This window comes from Plecotus auritus (assembly GCF_963455305.1).
Source record: "Plecotus auritus genome assembly, chromosome: 2".
Lineage (NCBI taxonomy): Eukaryota > Metazoa > Chordata > Mammalia > Chiroptera > Vespertilionidae > Plecotus > Plecotus auritus.
In genome coordinates, this window is record NC_137771.1 from 204,562,666 (window position 1) to 204,578,856 (window position 16,191).

General features: G+C 47.0%; 1 protein-coding gene across 1 annotated transcript in view; it reads left to right on the plus strand.

Annotated features, from left to right (window-relative positions):
- The window catches only part of LOC308241319 (uncharacterized protein), a gene marked incomplete at its 5' end in the record, with an annotated part of 115,771 nt that overhangs the window by 81,875 nt on the left and 17,705 nt on the right, over positions 1-16,191 (plus strand). The window contains 11 exons of the mRNA XM_080654716.1: positions 3,874-3,905; positions 5,805-5,849; positions 7,062-7,103; positions 7,423-7,452; positions 9,611-9,655; positions 10,245-10,292; positions 10,466-10,512; positions 10,611-10,660; positions 10,932-11,149; positions 11,243-11,493; positions 14,279-14,413. Of these exons, the coding sequence (XP_080510842.1) occupies positions 3,874-3,905; positions 5,805-5,849; positions 7,062-7,103; positions 7,423-7,452; positions 9,611-9,655; positions 10,245-10,292; positions 10,466-10,512; positions 10,611-10,660; positions 10,932-11,149; positions 11,243-11,493; positions 14,279-14,413 (943 nt within the window). The remainder of the gene's footprint in view (positions 1-3,873; positions 3,906-5,804; positions 5,850-7,061; positions 7,104-7,422; positions 7,453-9,610; positions 9,656-10,244; positions 10,293-10,465; positions 10,513-10,610; positions 10,661-10,931; positions 11,150-11,242; positions 11,494-14,278; positions 14,414-16,191) is intronic.

A 16,191-nucleotide genomic window follows, 5' to 3' on the forward strand; every position in this document is an offset into this window, starting at 1 on the left:
CGGTGGCGGGAGCCTCTCCCACCTCTGTGGCAGCGCTAAGGACATCCCCCGAGGGCTCCCGGACTGCGAGAGGACACAGGCTAGGCTGAGGGGACCGCCACCCCACGAGTGCACGAATTTCATGCACCAGGTCTCTAGTTTTAATATAATCCACATTTTTTCCCCCAACAAACATGCAGTAAATACCCTCATTTTATATTAACCCCTTGAAGTCTTAAGCCTGTTCTTTAAGTCCTATTGTAGCTCAGAGATTTTACTGTTCCAAGGTGCAGGGTCCTCACCATCTTCCCCCGTCCCCCCTCACCTTCTACTGAGGGAAAGGTGTTATAAGGTGGGGCCTGGAAGCTGATGGGCATGAAGTTACACCTAGTCATAATGATTGAGTCCTGATCAAAATTAAGGAGTTTTAAGTGCTATTAAGTAAATGTCCAAGCCCCTTCCCTGCTGATCTCTAGTCCCTAAATCACACTGTGAGCATTTGGAATGGGTGCTCTATCTCCAGGGTTGCTATGGTTTTCCTTATAACAAACCACACGGGCAAAGCAGAAAGGAAGAGAATGTGGGGATCTAGCATCCATGGACCGGCAAGGGCCCTGTAGGGTCTGCTTCCTCCACCTGGCTGTACAAGGCGGTGGGGTGGGGGTGGGGGGGCAGCCATGTGGGTGGGCTCCCCCTCCTTGGATCTAAGCCTATCTCCCATCCCCCTTAGCTGGTAGGTGTTTTGTGCAGAAAGCTGGCCGTCTGCCCCGCAGCCTCACTAATCTTGTCTTGGACACCACGTACTGTCGTCTCCTTCATGGAGGGAATAAAGGCTTATACAGAGGTGTCTGGGTCTCAGCCGCAGGTCTAATATCTGAGCAGATGTGTACATGCCTGGAAATAGAGATAAGCAGCTGCAGAAAGGGGATTATGAAAGTGCCAGTTAAGAGAAAAATGCGCTTTTGTCATCGAGGACACAGGAGTGGGTCTTAAGCAGAAATACTTTATAAAATAAGAATGGCTCACTTTCAACCCATGTTCTTATAATTATTTTAATATTGAAAGGCATAGTGACTGCATTATAAAAGGTTCGAATCTAGAATAAAAAAAGATGTAATGGTTGGCTTGCTCTTTTATGCATTTCATCAGAACCATATATTAGCCTTTTTTAGTTTCTTGAGGCCTTAACCAATTTCGGGTTCACCTCTACTCTCTGATCTTTTCAGCAGTTTAGGATTAAAAAAACAAGAAGATTTAGGTCTGAAAATGAGAATACATGTATTTCCTAAGATCACGGAACTTGGGAAATACTGTATGTATACCAGGAAAGCTTACCAGTGTAAAATCTTGAGTCAAGGAGGCTTCCAGAAATCTGTGGGTTCCCACTAATTTGGGCGGAGAAGGGAAAGAGTGAGCACCTGGTCTGCACCTTTTCGTTCCTTCCTCAGTTTACTTTTACTAAACTGTGGCAGCAGTTGGGATTTTGAGGTGAAGTGGTGGGGAGTGAGGGAAGACATGGTACCTGGCAAGTACATGGTCTTTGAAGTCATAATGGCCTAGGGTCAAGGGCATCCTTTTCTGACTTATTAGCTGTGTGACCTCGAGGAAGTTAATTAACCTCTCTGGGCTTTATAGTATCTGTGTTGTAAAATAGCCTTCATAGGATTTTTGGGTTGATTAAATGAGAAAATAAAGATTTTCAACACTCGTAAGTGCAGATAACACCATTATTGTTTTCTTCCTGCCTTTTCATTTATTCATCAAAGATTCCGATTCAGTGGATGAGAAAAGCTATTTTTAGTGGGCATCAGACAGGGTGCTGAGGGTCCTCAGACCACACCTGGAGAAGTGCTGTAGGACTTGGGGCATCAAGGGGGAGGCAGGGCTGTCACTTGCATGCACACATAACTCCAGGGAGTACCCCAACATCATAGTACATGTCCATGGAGCACCCAGAGTTGGGGTGCATGACCTGCAAGGCCACAGGCAGTGGCCCAGCAGGGCTTCACCAGAGAAGGGTGTTTTGTGTGAGAGTGTGGGCTATGCAGGGTGTTGATGGGACACTGAAAATCTTTCACTCTGAGGGAGCAGGCAGGGTGGAGACAAGGGGGCATGTGGAGGTCCTTCATGCCACGCCAATGAACTTAGGAAGCGGTGAGGAGCCACAGACGTTATAAGCAAAGCCAGGATTATAACATGCCGATGGTCACGTGAGGGATGAGCCAAGGGAGAGACTGCAGGCAGACATGATAATTAGGAGGAATTTATAATCAACCAACCAGGTGAGAGCCAATGAGAGAGGGAGGGAGAAAGAGGGCTTGAACTGGGGCAGAAAGTATATGTGGGAGGGGGCAGATAGGAGGAGGCTCAGTGACCCCAGGTCCCAGGCACAGAGACGAGGCCGGAGAAGGAGGTAAAGATCTGGGATCTGAAGCCTTGACGTGAAGGTGAGCTCCGAGGCAGTGAGGAGCGGTAAGAGGAGGTGCACAATGTGATTTTGGGTCACATCAGTCCCCAGGAGGCTGGAGCCAGGAGATGAGAGAGGAGAGGCCCCTGAAACAGGGGAGGTGGGAGCAGACCAGGTGAGGGTCTGGAAGCCATGGGAGGGGCCTGCTACCTGCTCATCTAAAGAGAGTGAGGTCACCAAGCCCATTGGGTCTGCCAGGCAGGAGTCACTGGTGGCTCCAGCAAGAGCGGTTTCGCTCACACGGGGGAGAATGGAAAGTGGGAACGTGGAAACCCAGTTCTTTGGTGAAGTGGCTGGGGAAGGGCAGAGAGGTTCAGGCAGTGGTGAGGGTGGCATACAGGTCAGGGCAGGGACCTCTTAGTTAAAGGGGAGCTCTCTGAGCCCTTCATTTCTCAGGCATGCTGAGTCTGAGGGAGGAGGCCAGAGACATAGTGAGTAAACCTGGGAGAAGAGGGGGACCCTGGTGAGCAGGGGGACCCAGAATAGCAGGGGGATCCAGGAGAGCAGGGGACCCTGGAGAGCAGGGGGACAGGGAGAGCAGGGGGATCCAGGAGAGCAGGGGGATCCAGGAGAGCAGGGGACCCTGGAGAGCAGGGGGACAGGGAGAGCTGGGGGACCCGGACTAGCAGGGGGATCCAGGAGAGAAGGGGGCCCGGGAGAGCAGGGGGACAGGGAGAGCTGGGGGACCTGGAATAGCAGGGGGACAGGGAGAGCAGGGGGACCCGGACTAGCAGGGGGATCCAGGAGAGGAGGGGGCCCTGGAGAGCAGGGGGACAGGGAGAGCAGGGGGATCCAGGAGAGCAGGGGGACAGGGAGAGCAGGGGGATCCAGAATAGCAGGGGCATCCAGGAGAGCAGGGGACCCTGGAGAGCAGGGGGACAGGGAGAGCTGGGGGACCTGGAATAGCAGGGGGACAGGGAGAGCTGGGGGACCTGGAATAGCAGGGGGACAGGGAGAGCAGGGGGACCCGGACTAGCAGGGGGATCCAGGAGAGGAGGGGGCCCGGGAGAGCAGGGGGACAGGGAGAGCAGGGGTAGCCGGGGGAGGCTCTCAGAGGAGCCAGGTGAGGGCTGGCGGCCAGTGCAGGATGGGCAATTAGGATTGGGTTACGGGAGACTTGACCAGAGAATGCCGATGGCTGGGCGTGGACGTGGCAGTGCTGTGAACCTGGGAAGGTGTGCTGGCTCCTGGGGTGTACCAGGACAGGGAGTTCAGGGGCGCACTGGATAAGCCACCCGTGTCGGTGCTGTTTGGAGTCAGGCCACGGAGATTGAGAGGGGCAGGAAGAGGACTGAGCAGGGAGAGAGTTCTTTCGCCCGCCGCATTTCTGGAGAATCATAATACAGTGGTCATTTTGAAGGTTTTCATAATTATTGTGTATAAAATTAGTAGCAGTTTATAAAACTATTTTTCTTTTCTTGTTTTAGTGATGAACGCAGTGTCTCTTCAGAAGAAAAAGGTATGGAACCTCTAAGTCAGTTTTATTGAAAAACTATGAAACATTTGCAGTTTTAGAAAATGATTTCTTTATTAATTTTACTTACTGGCTGCAGTTGCTGTGTTACATTCATGCATTCACTGACTTATGGAAATGTATTAAGATAATTATTAGGTTAGGATGAAAGGATATGACTTTTCTTCAAAATTTTAATATTATTTTTCAACAGATATTTAAAAGGGTGAAACAGGGGTCTTCAAACTATGGCCCGCGGGCCACATGTGGCCCGCCGAGGACATTTATCCGGCCCGCCTGGTGCCGCTGCCTGTCCTGCTTAGCAGCCGACTTGTCCCGGGCCTGCAGTGCACATAGGAATTTGTTCATAGATTTTTTTTTTTAAACTATAGTCCGGCCCTCCAACGGTCTGAGGGACAGTGAACTGGCCCCCTGTTTAAAAAGTTGGAGGGCCCCTGGCCAAGACTGTGGTCAGACCTGGGGGCTCTCCTTCCCAGTGCTGACATGAACCTCCCACCTGCATACACGCCACCCCCACCCCTCACCCCACCCCAGCTTTGCTTTTGCCCGTTTCTGTCTGCCTGAGATGCCTCTCCCGCCCCTCACATTTTCCCTCCAAGACTTGTGTCAGCTCACCCAGATTCATGAACTTGTGCTGACTCCCTCATCTTCAGTGATTGGTCTCAGTTTCTCTCTTGGACCAACGAAACACGGGCCTGGTTTCTATGGTATTGTTGTGATTACCGCTGCATTAACCCGTAAGCTGTTTTCTGGGGCATGGGTTTTCTGCTGAGAGCCTACCGCGCAGTTAGGCACTGAGTCCGTGTTTATAAAATGGAGGGGGCAGTAGTCTCCGCCCAAGCCCAAGGGAGTCAGTTAACCCGTAGTTAAGTTGCTGTGGTTCAGCAGCCTGGTGTGGATGCCTGTTCCAGGTACACGGGCATGAGAGGTCCCATTCTCTGGGGCAGCCTAATTGAGCGTGGCATAAATACAGACACGGGCATGAGAACTGAGGAGCAGTCCTTCCCTATACAGAAATGTTCTGGCTTCATTTAACATTGGAGGTAACTTCTGCAACCCCCTTCTCCTCCATCACCTGCCATTTCTCCTTTCCCGTACCCACTCACCCTGGCCTGGGCTCTCGTCACTTCATATCCGGATCTCCGCCGTGGCCTCCTAGTGTGAGGCTCGCTGGAGTCTGGTCCATCCTGAACATCAGTGCCCCCCAGTAGCCACCATCTCGGAGACCGCCAGGGCCAGTCTGAAGCTCTTACCAGTATGTCGTCTGTGCCTCCGTTGGCATTCCCTGTAGAACCATCAGGGATGCCCGTTCTTCCCAGTGGCATTCAAGGCCTCCAGTCTGGTCTCAACATAGCCTGCCAACTCCAGAGCCTTAGCTTCAACCCGTTTGTGTCATTTCCAAACTGTTGACAGTCCTTCGCCTGAGGAGGAACGTCGATTCTTGGGTGTAGGCACACCATCGTGGGCCTTTCAGTGACAAAATCTAAAACCAGGTGCTGTTTCTTTCTTTCTGGGGTCAAGTTACTTAATGCCCAGGGATGTTTTTAGGGAGCTGCTGAGCTGATCAGAGAAACAAATGTAGTTACTTTGGCACAAAACTCAAGACTTTACCATGGAACCAACGAAGTGTAAATCTCGTTTGTTGGCTTCCTGTTCTCTCTTTACTGGAAAAGGCTTAAGGTTTCTGGGTCTATCTTTTTTCTCCTCAGACTATGACCTCATTTGCATTAGTTTGACATGCAAGGTTGCTGTGGGTCTAAAGAGGTAATTCAGTTTGTAGTAGAGGTAGCTTCTACTGTTATTGGCTTAGTGGCTTTTACAAGAAAAGAACAATGTTTTGTTTCATGCTTGTATTTACACAGTTCTTTCTTTCTCAAAATTTAGGTTGCCCTAGCCCCAACCTAGATACATCAAAAGACTCTAAATCAGGTAAAGGATCTGATTAATATTGGTAAATGCCCAAGTGAAATTTTTATACAACAACTAATTCATAGCAAGGCAAATTACAGTTTATTTTTCTGATTCACTTCAAACAATCTGAGTGAAAGGTGGGGACTTCCATCTTTCAACTTGAAAGAGTTGAATAAATATTAAAGTTTTATGATTGCCTGTTCTCGTGAAGTCAATTACTTTTAAGTTTGGTGATAAAGCTGTGCTTAGTGGAACTGGAATTTATCTGATGAGTCATTTAGGTCATTTTCAGACTGGCCACTTTAACTTAATACAGGGTCCCAAGTGAGTCCAGCCAGGTGGTGGATGCTTGGCTGGGGTAGTCCTGGGAGGCTTCCCGGAGGAGGAGATAAATTGGGGTAACAGGGCAAATGTGGGGAAGAGTTGTCCTAGTTCAAGAGACAGTGCTGCTTTCAGAGACTGAAGGTCAGATGGCTGCAAAGGAGGCTGGGAGTGGGGAGTGGGGAGTGGGGCCTGGGGCTTTAGTAGTTGGGGGTGGGCGGTGGAGAGGAGATGGGGGTGGACGGTGGAGAGAAGCCCAGAGGCAAGAGGAGGGCACTCAGAGAGGCTGGAGGAGAGCCAGGACAGGCTCCACGGGAAGGTCATGTGGGCAAGAGGAAGTGGTTGGTGTCTTTCCCTGCGGATGCCATGGGCCTGGGGTTGAGCAGGCCTGTGGGTCATCGGGGAAAGGATCCCAAACTAGTTGTGGGAACAGAAGCCTGATTGCAGTGGCTGGAGGTGCTGAGTTGGGGCTGAGGAAGTGACGGGAGCATTCTTGGGGCCCACTCTTTCCAGTAGTCTTTAACAACGTGGACTAAATTTGTCCTGTGCTTCCGTGAAATGGCATCTACACTCCAGAATTCTGCACCGTCCGCATGGAACGTGTGCCTGGGAAACTCCTAGATGTGCAAATGCAGGGGCGAGATGGACACAGTGGGCAGGTCAAGGCCGGCTAGGACTCGGGTGACACTCATGGACAATGACTGAAACCAGCGTGTGAGCTGAGCTCATACTTAAACGGTTCAAGTTTATTTTATCCATTTCCAAGGAAGCTTAAGCCCCCTTAGTGGTGGACTTGAGAAGTGACCAGAAGGAGAAACCAGTTGAGTTGGGACCTATTTTTCAACAGTATAGTTACAGTGGTTCCTGCTGCTTATTTGCTGTGTGCTTCTGGCATGTGTTTTTATTTAGGAGAGGACAGCAGTTCCGAGAGCAGTTCTGACAGTGACTCTGGTAAGTAGTATGTGCATCTGTTTCTTTAATTCAGGCAAAGCACATAACCCTTTATTTTTATTTTAAAGTCATACACACACCTCTCATTGCTTCAGGACATATTACTTTCTAGCATGGTTTTGTAAAGTACCAAAAAAGTACTTACATGGGAAATAATTCTAGTTGGCAAGCGAAGTAGCAAAACAGGATGAGCTGAAGAAGAAAGACAGGAAATGGTTGCTATTGGTGAAAGGCAAACATTTTACCTATTCTCCCATTAGCCTGGGTTTTTTTGAGCTGGCATCTGAATCTGACTTAGCCTTTTTTTTTTTTTTTGTAGATAATGAGGAGCCAAAAACAGAAGAAACAAGTAAGTACATCCTTCCTCTGAATTTTTACTTTTGTTGTTGAAAGGAGGAAAGAGAAAGTTAGCCCTCGGGGTTTTTAAGTTTGTTCATGATCTTTTTCTGTGCAAATCTGAGTCAGACATTAAGCACCTTCTAAGCATTTTGAACCCTGGAGCTCGTGTTCTCTGCGCTGACACCGATTGGGGTTCTGCTCTCACGGTTTCCCCGAGGAGCGAAGATTGAGGCCGAGCCCGATATGCAGGGTGGCCACAGCGGTGCCGGCTTCCTTCCTGGTGGTCACTGCTCAGGGATGATCGCAGGGTAAACACGCTGCTGCTGAAAACGCGGCCCCTCTTGTGGTCTGCAGTTCCTGGCGTGCTGTTCTGGCTCTTTGTGAGCAACTTGAGTCTGAAACCACTTTTAAGGACATAGATTCTAAATATAAAGTATGGTTTGCGTCTGAAGTTTGGTGAGTGACTAAGCTGATATTTTCACTGATTTTATTATACTAAAGGATTTTGTCCCCGGTCTGAGAATCTGATCTGCCTGTGAACACACACACTATGCAAGGCAGTCGGAGGGCTTCTTAGTAGCACTTAAAATAAATGAAGTCTCTTCACTCAGAAGTCCTTCCGCACTTAATCTAATTCCCTCTGCAGTTTCCCAATGGGAATCTCCGAAGGCAGTTGTAAGCTCTTTGCAGTCATGTTGTGTGTTGATAAAAACCTGTAATTATCATCTCCCTGTTACGCTGGTGGAGTAGATGTCCATTCTGATATGCAAAAGGGAAAAATGTGAACCAGCCCTCCGCCTCCCAGTCTTCTTTATACATTAATGGATTGCGAGAGGGCGCAGGCCAGGCCGAGGGAACCCACTGGTGCACTATCGGGGTCGGGGAGGGACGCAGGAGGTTGGCCAGCTGGGGAGGGACCGTGGGAGGGCTCCAGGGCATGTCTGGCCCATCTCACTCAGTCCCGATTGGCTGGACCTCAGCAGCAAGCTAACCTACCAGTCAGAGCGTCTGCCCCCTGGTGGTCAGTGCACGTCATAGCAACTGGTCGACCTGTTGACTCTCTGCCCCCTGGTGATCAGAGCACATCATAGCGAGCGGTTGAGCGGCCTAAGCATATCATTAGCATATTACGCTTTGATTGGTTGAATGGACTATGAGACACTTAGCATATTAGGCTTTTATTATATAGGATTTCTGGTATTACGGAATTCTGGTCACTCAGGAAATAGGCATCGAACACTTACCAGGCCCTAGTGATAACAGTTCTGAAGCTTACATTCTAGTGGGGAGAGAGCCAGGAAGCAGACTCACTGGACTGCAGGTGCCAGGTCAGGGGGAGGGGGATGCTGAAGGGAAATGAAGGGGGAAGAGTGAGTGCGTCAGGCAGGCCCTGTTTCAGGGGGGCCAGTAGGACAGTGCTCAGGTAAGGTGACCCTGAGCACACACCTCAAGGGTGTGAGTGAGCAACGAGAATATTTGTGGGAGGATACAGGACGTGCAAAGGCCCTAAGTCAGGAGTGTGCTTTGGGGTGGAGAAATGGTGGGGGTTGTGGTGGTGGTGGTGGTGGTGGTGGTGGTGATTGGAAGGCAGTCAGTGCCCAGAAGTGGGCACCTGGGTCTTGTCGAGTCTGGAACCACATAGAAGGAGTCTGCATGCTAAGTCAGAGAGCCTTACAAACTGCCTCAACTCAGATTCCAGTTTATGCCTGAAATCAGATGTAACCCCTTTCTCCCTTCCAAGCGCATCCCTCCCTAACTCTGACAGCCTAGAGCAGTAGTCGGCAAACTCATTAGTCAACAGAGCCAAATATCAACAGTACAATGATTGAAATTTCTTTTGAGAGCCCAATTTTTTAAACTTAAACAACTTCTAACGCCACTTCTTCAAAATAGACTCGCCCAGGCCGTGGTATTTTGTGGAAGAGCCACACTCAAGGGGCCAAAGAGCCGCATGTGGCTCGCGAGCCGCAGTTTGCCGACCATGGGCCTAGAGGGCTGGTGCCAGCCAAACCTTATCTGGGGAACAAGGACTCCTGTTTAGTTCCTGACTCCAGTCAGCCTTCAGGAGGGGCCACAGTGCTCTGGTTGAGAAGCTGGCTGGGGTGAGGGGGAGGGAAGGAGGAGATTGTTCGGAGCACCTGTGCCCTAAGCCCTTCTTGTCTCCACAGGTGGGGAACTGGGAGAGGTTTCCGCCGAGGGCGCTTCCGCTCAGGGTAAGAGCCAGGCAGCGTGCTGCCCTCTATTCTGTCTGATTCACCCTGCTGTCTCCATGCAGTACTGTCAGGAGAATGTGAGGATAAGGTTGAGGGATGCTGAGAGCAGTGGCTGCTGGATAAAAACGTCAGATAAAGAATTATGTGCCCAAACGTGGTGCGTTGAAACTTGTTACATTCAAACTTATTTTCATGCATTACCAGGGTCGGGGAACGTCCAGCCCGCGGGCCATGTAAGGCCCCCAAAATCATTTGGTCTGGCCCTGCCAAGGCATTAGGGATAAGTTAATCAAATGCTTGACCAAATATAGCAGGCTAATTTTTAAGCTGATAATTTTGTATGACCCATGAATGATGTTATAAATATCCAAAGGGCCCTTGGCAGAAAAAAAGGTTCCCCACCCTGCCTTAGACCTGCAGTGGGATTCTCAAATATGATAACATTTCATGTGTCATTGAATCAACACACAAAGACAGTTAAAATGTGTTTAAAGTTCCTGTTGGTTGTGAAGCTGAAGCAGTGTGTTTAGTAGGAGATTTACCCCGTGATTGACTTGTGCCAATAGATGTGTGACAACATCTTTTACAGCTGAAGAATGGGGAGACAAAGAATCACCCACAGATCATTTTAATTCAGGTATGAACTTAAGTTTTCCAGAACATTATTTTATATATCATTATTGCTGAGGGGCATATATATACCTTTGAACTTTATAATTGAGCATATTACACATATTTATTTAAAATTATTATTTGAAAAAAATTATTATATCACATTCATATAAGTAAAACTTTGTCTCTATTATTTAGAATGTATTAAAATTGAACCTCACTGTCAACACTGTAATGCTGAAAATGTAAGTATCTTTTAATTATAAAATATGACTCTCTAATTTGTTTTATTTAAGAAAACACTTAATTATATGTTATTTATTACATATGTATTTTTCTCTAGAAACACAATGAACAAGTGACCCCCAGGCTCCTTTCCGGGGGACAGTTTTTGTAAGTAATTGTGAATACAGGAGACTTAGTATTATCAGTAATTTAATGTTCTGCATAAACATAACGCCAATTAGGAGAGACATAAAATAGCATAACTAATACCATACATTTTATGTAATTACCTGGATTATTTTCTTTGATAATGATGCTTCTTTAAAATGCACAGTTTCCTTAATGCTTTTGAGTGAAATTAAAAATGTAAATAATTGTAAGAAGTCTTCTCCTAACCAAACACTAAGACTCAGCAGGTGTTCTTATCTGTCCAACGCAGGCTGAAGGTGGACACGGAGGGAGTGTACGAGTGCACTGAAACTGGTCTGATCTTTGAGGTTAACAGAAAAGTTGACATCAAGTATTGCGTTTTGTCCTGGAGCAAATACGCAGACCTGGTTGTCAAGCCCTGGGCTGTTGGGGGACCCATGTTTGATGTCAAATGTGACCCAGCCTGTCTTACCTCCATTCAGTTTCCACATTCCCTCTGCTTGGGTCGTAAGTACTTGTTTGCTAAAATGTTAATGATGGTGTGTATGTGTGCAGCCCCTGTAACACCTGGACCACTCATATACCTTCATGTTTTAACAGGCCATGATGCCAATATGACATTCAGAGTCTTACATGTTAAAAATTCTGAGGCCTCGTTAGAATGTACTGTGGATCATTCTGCGACCCACGTCAAATGGCACGTGAGCTCTCTTTCTCCTGTGGGACCTGTTATTCAAAGCGAAGAAACATTATACCACCATGGGGCTGTGATTCTGTACAAAGTCATCGACCAGAATCCATCCTTATCTTTTCGGGTGTACATAGCAACCAATAACGAGTCCTTCATCAAGGTAAAGCCAATAAACATGAATAATAAATGTTTGGTTCCTCGTGTTCAAACATTACACCACGTGTAGGTGTGGGTCCTGTCCCTGTTAAGTGCCCCCCTTTGGGTCTAATTTGGCACTTACCTACAGAGGTTATGATGTCAGTGCCTGTGTGTGCCCTGAGTCCTCGGATCCATGGGGTATGGTTGTCTATACACGTAAAGAGCATCACGAAGACAACAGATGGGGAAGTAGCTCTTCAGGGGCGGGTTGGCCCAGGCAAGCAGGCCTGGCCTTTAGAGGGTTGCCTGATGGACAGCTGAGGCCGGCTGCTCTCTGCAGCAATGCTTCTCAGAACGTCGTCTGGGAACCAGGGGACCAGGACCCTCGGCATCAGCTGGGAGCTTGTTGAAATTTTGGCTCATGCTCAGCCCTACCCCAGACCTACCGAAGCAGAGCCTGTACTTGGCTCATGCTCAGCCCTACCCCAGACCTACTGAAGCAGAGCCTGTACCTGTTCCAGAAAACACTGGGGAGACATCTGGGGTCTTTGGGTCCAGAACAGGGCGACTTGAGATTTCTCGGTGGCCTGACGCTCCTCAGATGCGATGGGCCTCCCAGGTTAACTCATTAAACTCAGAGCAATGTTTTGGATAAAAAACTGTCCTGTGGTTCGTGGCCTCAACATTCTGTGTTTTATGGCAGCAAATATTCATGAATCCCCTGTTGCGGTGAGGGAAGAGGAGGGAGTTTGGATAATTTCAACATGGTTCAGTTTTCCAGGATGTAGAATAAGGCTGTGATATTGAGCCCATTTTCTGAACTAAATAGATTAGAATAGTGGTAGTTGAATGTCTGTTCATACTTTTTGCCATTCTCAGTGCACTTGTAATGGCTTAGAGGTAGGCGGAGAACAAATAAACGAAGTAGACAGATAAAACAGTGCCTTGAAATTATACTTTCAGATTTTAGATCAGGGTTTGACATAAGTAATGTAAGCATTAAAAAACAAAACAAAAAATTAAGCATTAGATCTGAAGTGTACTATACTAATTGAGGAGTTTGATATACAGAATTTATATCAAACTACTCCCAGTGGTTTAGGTTGTAGTATTTCCTTGACTTTAAAATTAATCATACTGATTATAATTAGCAATATGTATGAAAGTTTAAACACTTTATAGTAAGTAATAGGCTTTTAGTTTCTTCCTAAGAAGGTAAAACTGCTTTTTGTAATCTCATTAATGATAACATGTTCAATTGGGAAGCTAGTTTTCAAAATGGTATAAAAACAATACCATCTAAAGTATAATTAGCATAGCTTTGGAATAAATACTATTATTTAATGAGCTTTGTAATTTTTTTTTAATTTTGTTCCCAAAATAATAAAGGTTTAGTTTTTACAGCAAACCCAAGGTGGGTTGGTTGATTTCTGGGCAGCTTTAAAAAAAAAAGTTTTTATTGATTTTAGAGAGGAAGGGAGAGGGAGAGAGAGAGAAAAACATCAATGACGAGAGAGAATCATCGATGATCGAGCCTACAACCTGGCCATATGCCTTGACTGGGAACCGAACCAGTGATCTCTTGGTTCCTGGGTCGACGCTCAACTGCTGAGCCACACCCAGCTGAGCGGGGCAGCTTTTTTTTTTTTATTTTTTTTATTTTTTATTTTTTATTTTTTAAATATATTTTATTGATTTTTTACAGAGAGGAAGGGAGAGGGATAGAGAGTTAGAAACATCGATGAGAGAGAAACATCGATCAGTTGCCTCCTGCACACCTCCCACTGGGGATGTGCCCGCAACCAAGGTACATGCCCTTGACCGGAATCGAACCCGGGACCCTTCAGTCCGCAGGCCGACGCTCTATCCACTGAGCCAAACCAGTTTCGGCCGGGGCAGCTTTTTAAAAAAATAAATTTATTGGGGTGACATTGGTTAATAGCATCATGTAGGTTTGAAGTATACATTTCTATGATACAAGATCTGTTTACTGCAGTGTGCCCAGCACCCAAAGTCAAGAACTTTGTATTTTTAAAAGTAAATTCAGTTCATTAAAAGGGCATTTTCCGTGCTTGCTGGGAAGCTGGGTAAGAAGCAGTCCTGTCAGCAAACGGAGAGGAGGAGCCACCAGAACAATAGGGAGCACGCACAGCAAAGGCAGGAAGCCCTTTCTGGCAGATGTTTTATGTTTGCATTCTTCTTCTTGGGATTTTTTCTCCCATGTAGGAAAAGGTTTCCTTGACCTTTGCCTACAGGAAACCCACATTTCATGTCAGCTGCACAGCTGCTTTACCAAGGGAACCTGGGCCAAAGGTTGCTTTAACCTCTTGGGGGCCATTCGAGCAATTCATACAAAATCAGTGTTTTCTCCAGGGGCGTAGTTGTGACAATCAGTTGGAAATGAAGTGCTGGGTAGAAACAACTCTGAGTAAACTGGACCCAGTCCTAAAACAGCTGCTCTCCATTCCCATGGTGGGCATGTAACGAGCACAAATGTATATGCTGGTGCTAACTTACGTTTGTCAGATTCTCCAGAAGCAAGTCGGTGGTGCCCCGCAGGCTACCTGTGTTGCTTTTAGCTGTCGGGCTTTTACAGAAGGATGTTTGGAGACCGAGGAGCCCGCGGTGCAGACTGAAGGCACCTGAGCCTCAGCATTTCTTTTGAGAGCACCGAGGAAGTCACTCGGGCCGGCATTTGGGAGGAGGAAATGAGGAACCTGCAGCCTGGCCCTGCATGGCTGGGTCTCTTACAGCTCTTAGAGTTGTTGCTGGTGCATTTCACAACCAGAACCTATTTCCGTCTTTAGGATATTGCCAAGGCTGTCAAGCACTCCTCTAAGAAATTCATGAAAATCGACAAGCCTCCTGTGTGCCTGAAGTTATTGCAGAATGGCAAGAAGTACAGACTGGTCAGTGAACCGGAAGCCGACATCACCCCTGAGGTACATATTTTACACACCAACTTGGAGTAATAGCAGGGATGGATGGATATTTCTTAGCTATGGTATTTTGAATCCATTAAAATGGTGACAAGGAATCCATTTTGTTCTCATTTTTTATTTCCTACTTATACGAAAACAGTTGTCTTGCTAATCTTGTAGCTTATTCCAAAGATGCTTTTTTTTTTTTAACCTCACCTGAGGATATTTTTCCATTGATTTTTATTTATTTTTAAAAATATATTTCTTTATTGATTTCAGAGAGCAAGGGAGAAAGAAAGATAGAAACATCAATGATGAGAGAGAATCATTGATTGGCTGCCTCCTGCATGCCCCCCACTGGGAATCGAGCCCGAAACCCAGGCATGTGCCCTTGGCCGGAATCGAACCTGGGACCCTTTGGTCCGCAGACTGAGGCTCTATCCACTGAGCCAAGCTGGCTAGGGCTCCATTGATTTTTAGAGAGAGGGTAAGACAGGGAGAAATATTAATGTAAGAGGAACACATTGATTGGTTGCCTCCTGCATGAGGCCTGACTAGGGCCCGGGCCGGGAAGGATCTTGTATGTGCCCTTGACCGGAGTTGAACCCAGGACTCTTTGGTCCGTAGGCCGATGCTCTATCCACTGAGCTAAACCGGCTAGGGCCCAAAGATGCTTTGAATTTAAGGATTAGTCTGCAACCATTGCAATGATAGACTAGCCGATCACTTTCCCTTTTAAAAGGTTTTAAATTTTCTTGAATGTTTTATTAAATTCTTCAGTGTTAGCATCAAAGGAAAGAAAAGCTCAAGTTTTATTTTAAGTCACAGAGCATTTAAGGTTAATGGAAAGGAATTGCTAACAAGGGAGTTTGGGCTTTTCTTACTGGAAAGCATTTGAAAAATAGTTATGGGAACATATTGCCATTTTGATTTAAACTATTCACTCTACACACCATGGCATTTGTAAGTGATTTCAGTTTCTCGTAAATGACTGAGTTATTCTTAAAACTTATTTTCAGTATGTGCTCTGAATGTGTGCCATAGCTTATCTAGCTTAGCCGTCTGTGTAGAAATTCCTTTTGAACACCTCTCTCTGTTTCTTTTATAGTATACGAAAAGTCGAAAACATGTTTTGATCTTATTATATTAAAATATGAAGCAAGAGAGAGCTAACTGTAATGATCTATGTTGCATTATTCTATTGTATTATCAGGGGCCTCGTGCTCTTTGGAGCAATCAGGTTGTCAGTTTTCCGTAACCTTCGAACACAGACGGTCTTATTTCATTTCCAAGGGTCTCTTTGCACCCATGTCATTTGAGCCTTACGACAATGCAGCTGTGGAAACTAATGTGCAGAGCAGGCATGTGATCAAGTCACACACCTGGGCAGCAGGGGAGCTGGCCCCGAGCCCCGTCTGCCCTTGGCTCCTAATGCCACGGTCGTATCACGGATTCTGATCAAGCCCTAGCAGACGGTTCCTCAAGACAATGACAAGAAGCAGACTGCAGCCTTGTCCGGGCGGTGCAATTCGATTTGAAGGGTTTGCTTAGGACAGTGATTCTTGGCCTTTGCTGCATAATGGAATCCCTGAGGAGCTTTAAAGAAGTCTGTGGCCTCCAGAGATAGTGACTTACTGCTCTGGGAATGGCCTGGGCATCGGGCTTGTGAAAGCTCCCACGGTGACTGTGATGTGCCGCCAAGGTTAAGAGCCACGCAGAGCGGGGATAATGCATAGTGAGTGCGTGGATCTGCCCAGAAAGAGACCGCCATGGTCCCACAAGGTTTTTCTTACAAAGAT